Genomic DNA, 5,060 nt, shown 5'->3' on the forward strand with positions numbered 1-5,060 from the left:
TTTTTTCACACAAATTAAGAAAAACATTAAATTTTCTGTTTTACCCTTTATTAATATATTTTATAAAAATTTCATTGGCCAAAACATTAAAATAGTAGGGATAAAACTGGAATTTTCACCAAACATTTGCATTGAAAACCTAAAACGACAACTATTATGAAACAAAATTTTAATCCTAAAACGATAACTAAACCGAAACGGAGGGAGTACTTTGTAAATAAATTGTTGCCTGATAAAAATTAGTTATATTTAATATTTAAAAGAAACATAATATGTAAGTTAGTAAGTATGAATTTTTTTTTTTGTTTTTTTTTTTGCTTTTTTTTTTGTGTGTGTAAACAAGCAAGTATGAATTGTACAAGGAAGCAAACAAGCAACATTCGTACGTTTCGAAAAAGAAAACAAAAAATATTCCTACGTAAGTATGTATTCTCTTTGCTTCTCCACAAAGATATTCTTTGTATAGGACACAATTTACTTTAAACACTTTTCATGCAATACAATATGTATATATACTGATCAATGATCGTCATATATGTCCAACGTACTCAACCCTCAAACATCTTAAATAATGACTATAATAAATCGCTCAAAACCATTTGTACTTCTCATAGGATTCTTTAGCTCAAGTTTGCTATTATGGGTCTCACAAGCTTCCGTTGTTTCATCAGGAGATTTTAACAAAGACTTCTTCGTGACATGGTCTCCTACCCACGTTAACACCTCCAATGATGGTCGATCAAGAACCCTTAAGCTCGATCAAGAATCTGGTATAGAAAATTTTCATATACGTTCAAATGTCTTCTTGTTGATTTTCCAGCATCAAGAACTTATGTTTTGATTATATTAGGAGCTTCTTTTTCTTCCATACATAGGTTCTTGTTTGGGCAAATAGATATGAAGATCAAACTTATACCGGGAAGTTCTCAAGGAACCGTGGTTGCTTATTATGTAAGAAACCTTCTCTATCTCTATGATCCTAAGGGATAGATGTGAATGAATCTCATAATTTCCATGATTCATCAGATGTCTTCAAATCAGCCAAACCGGGATGAGATTGACTTTGAATTCCTAGGAAACGTCAACGGACAGCCCTACATTCTCCAGACAAATGTCTATGCCGATGGAATTGATAACCGCGAAGAAAGGATCCATCTCTGGTTCGACCCAACCAAGGACTTTCACACTTACTCTATCTTGTGGAACATTCACCAAATTGTGTAAGATTCTTCAACCAAAAATATCTTCCACTACATACTCCAAGACGCATAGTAATGTTATTTTGGTGGTTTCAGATTTATGGTGGATCAGATTCCGATAAGATTGTATAGAAACCACGCGGAGAAAGGCGTAGCCTACCCAAGGCTGGAACCTATGAGTGTACAGACGAGCCTATGGAACGGTGAGAGCTGGGCTACACGCGGTGGGCGTGACAAGATTGACTGGGCAAAGGGTCCATTTGTGGCCTCCTTTGGGGATTACAAGATAGATGCTTGTGTTTGGAAAGGCAACCCAAGTTTGTGTAATGGAGAGAGCAATGAAAACTGGTGGAACAAGAATGAGTTCAGTTCTTTGACAAGAGTGCAAAAGAGATGGTTTAAATGGGTGAGGAAGTATCACTTAATTTATGATTATTGCCAAGATAATGGAAGGTTCAATAACAAGCTGCCCAAGGAATGTTCTCTTCCAAAATATTGAATTTGCTCTTCAGCTTTTTATTTTTTTATTCATTTAGGCGTTGAATCACCTTTATAAATTTGCTTGTGTCGTTGAGTTAAAAAAAATATATATATATATATATATATTGTTTGTGTTCAATTGTATTAGTATTTGTCATTAGATATATATACTTGGTTTCATATTTTAAAATTAGAGAAATAGTACCAAAAATAATATTAAAGATTGCTACGGTAAATTTTCAATTGTTCTTCACATACTTTTTTACAATATATATATATCATATGTTCTTCACCTAATTAATTTACATTGTTTTAAAATATCAAATATAAATATGGCTTATTATTAATATATTGAAAATTCTTAAAATTAATTCTCCATAAATTAATTAACACGATCAAATAATAAATTTTTTCTCTCCAAATTTATTCTAATGTTAAAATTAACAAAAGTAGGTAAGATAATAGAATAATAATATTCCAAAAAGTTTTGTGTATGTATATGGCCATAAATTAATAATTATATAAACTTAAATATCGTAAATTCGAGTGTTATTTATTTTAATTAATTAAAAATATTGTTAAAATTTATCTCTACTTTTACTTATTGCATTAAAAAATTGTATACTTCTTCTTGATCTGCATTCAAAACTTGTATAGTTATATAGACGTAATAATTTATTTCTTAAGAGTAACTATTTCTAAATAAATCGTAATATCATCTTCAACTTCTTCATTAACATTAAAGAACAAATCAACAATTTTTTATAACCTTTTCAAACTTTTTTTTTTTTTTTTTTTTTTTGAAAAAGGCTTTCTATTTAAATGCAAGGAAAGAAAAGAAAATTACAAAAGCCCAGCCCGGCTTTAGTGTTTTATGGTCGTAGCCCAAATTTAAGAGATAAGCCCAGTAAGCAAATTGAAACACATATGAGAAGGGATCTATGACTTGAACCAAGTATGAAGGTTGAAACCAGTCGATGAAACAGTGAAACCTGAAACGTCAGGTGATGATGATTAAGCTGTGGATAGCCAAAGTTGAAGCATGGAAGAAGCGATTGAGTTGTGTGAGTCTCTATAGGTAGCAATCTTGTTTCGAATGACGGAGTCGATTAGGCGAATTAGTATATCTGTGGATCTGAAGGTCTGACGGTGGAGGCGAGCATTCCGTTCATTCCAGAGCAGATAGATTGAGCATTGCCAGGCTAATAAAATTAGTCTTCTCTTTTCTTTTGGACCCCGGAGTGATTGCATGTGAGAAAGGGTGTTATCCCAGCAGTGGAGAGGTTGAAACCCGCATCGTAGAGCAATTGTTGACCAGATTGTCCAAGTAAATGAGCAATTGAAGAAAATGTGATTCCTACTCTCAAGCGAAGAGTTGCAAAGGAGACAGGAAGAGTCAGTATTGAGACCCCAGCTTAGTAGGCGGTCACAGGTGGGGCAACGATTCAAAACCAGCAGCCACAAGAGAAAATTTTGTTTGGGAATACCACCTGTGTTCCACACTGCAATTTTCCAAGGCACTTTTGGGGACTGCTCTCTAAGAAGGTAATAAACATGTCCAGTGGAGTAACGACAATGTATTTTTCCTTCTAGTTCCCACTCATAGTGGTCATCCAAATCTGTGAGAGTCATAGTAGTAAGAAAAATCTGAAGAGAAACCTGGTTATCAGATCTAGCATGTGGGATTTGCCATCGCCCCTGGTTGAATAGCTGATGGAGAGTTGCATCTTGAGGAATCCCAAATCTTGAAGCTCTTGTTGAAGGTAGAAAGTCCAACATTTTTCCATAGGGAGACCAGTTATCTGTCCAAAACCTACAAGTAATACCATTCCCAACACGAAGTTTAATCCATTTAAAAGCCTCTTCTCTATATTTCAGGAGCTTGTTTGCCAGCCAAGAGAAGTTCTGCCTGCGTTTCATTGTCCAGAAGCTATTCAGAGAACCTCGCAGAAAATGGAGCTTAATCCAGGCAACCCACACCGAACCAGATTGGAAAAAGAGAAGCCAGATAAGCTTAATAGTACAAGCTTTATTCCAGTAGATTAAATCTCTAATACCTAACCCTCCTTGATCCTTTCGTTTTGTAACAGTCTCCCAAGACACTCTGGCACTGTGGTGACCTTCCAGGCTTCCTTTCCAGAGAAAAGCACTGCAAATAGAGTGGATTTTACGGATGCACAGCTTAGGAAGCACAAAGGAGGAGCACCAAAAGTTGGAAATTCCTGCGATGACAGTGTTTATGAGTAGAAGACGACCTGCAAAAGATAAGGATCGCACACACCAATTGTTTATTTTCGCTTTGACTTGCTGGAGTAAAGGTTCACAGTCTTGAATGGTTAGCTTTTTTGTGCAGAGAGGGACACCAAGGTAGCGCACGGGAAGGCAGCCATGCGTGAGACCTGTTGTGACTTTGATAAGATTAACTTCAGCCTCCGACAGACCTCCAGCAAAGAAAGATGATTTTTGAAGACTAATGGCCAGACCAGACCGTTGCTCAAATTCCTGGAGAACACTGAGAACATTCTGGACTGAGGAGAGAGAACCATCCAAAAAGATTAGTAGGTCATCAGCAAAGCAAAGGTGAGTAAGCTTGGCTTTATCGCAGTTATGGTGATAAGAAAACCTCCCATCTTCAGCAGCTTTATTCAGCATTAAGGACAAGGTGTTCATGACCATCACAAAGAGATAAGGAGAGAGTGGATCACCCTGCCTGAGCCCTCTCTTACCTTTAAAGTAGCCATGAACTATCTCATTGTAGCCAATAGTGTAGTTGGTGATACAAATGCAAGCTTGGAGCCACCTCAGGTATTGATCAGAAATGTGAATCCCCTTTAAGCAGCTGAACAGGAAATCCCAGGATAGTGTATCAAATGCCTTAGCAATATCTACCTTGATGCAAACTCTTTTTGGTCCGTTGGCCTTATGATACCCATTAACTATCTCTCCAGCCAGAATGGTGTTTTCTAGGAGTAATCTGTCTTTTACAAAAGCAGTTTGGTTTGGTAGGATTAGAGGGGGCAAGATTGGCTTGATTCTGGAGACCAATAACTTAGAGACAACCTTGTAGAGGGTATTGAGGCAAGCAATTGGGCGGTAGTCAACAATTTTTGAAGCTCCTGGTCTCTTAGGTACCAAAGTAAGGATAGTGGCATTTGTTGAGGCAGGCAGGAAAGCAGACTGGAAGAAATGACTTATAGAGGCAGTGACCTCAGGTCCTAAAGTTCCCCAAGCCGCTTTGTAGAAACCTAAAGTTAGGCCATCTGGTCCAGAAGCTTTGTTTGGGTTAAGTTTCAGCATCACCTTCATTATCTCTGTAGAAGTAGGGACATCAAGCATTGATTGGGATTGCTGGAGAGAGCACCTAAAGGGATTCAACGACTG

At 36.8% G+C, this 5,060-nt stretch overlaps 1 protein-coding gene across 2 annotated transcripts; it reads left to right on the forward strand.

Annotated features, from left to right (window-relative positions):
- Nucleotides 1-350: 350 nt before the first annotated feature.
- On the forward strand, nucleotides 351-1,778 carry LOC9319906 (probable xyloglucan endotransglucosylase/hydrolase protein 10). Of its 2 annotated transcripts, none has more exons than XM_021032427.1 (4): nucleotides 351-770; nucleotides 851-951; nucleotides 1,027-1,220; nucleotides 1,296-1,778. In XM_021032427.1, the coding sequence occupies exons 1-4, from the start codon at nucleotides 572-574 to the stop codon at nucleotides 1,696-1,698; spliced, it is 897 nt and encodes a 298-aa protein (XP_020888086.1). In that variant the 5' UTR covers nucleotides 351-571; the 3' UTR covers nucleotides 1,699-1,778. The 2 variants fall into 2 exon arrangements, with proteins under 2 accessions (XP_020888086.1, XP_020888087.1); XM_021032428.1 differs by having other exon boundaries at nucleotides 698-770; nucleotides 876-951.
- Nucleotides 1,779-5,060: the final 3,282 nt, after the last annotated feature.

The sequence above is a fragment of the Arabidopsis lyrata genome (genome assembly GCF_000004255.2).
Source record: "Arabidopsis lyrata subsp. lyrata unplaced genomic scaffold ARALYscaffold_3, whole genome shotgun sequence".
Classification (NCBI taxonomy): Eukaryota; Viridiplantae; Streptophyta; class Magnoliopsida; order Brassicales; family Brassicaceae; genus Arabidopsis; species Arabidopsis lyrata.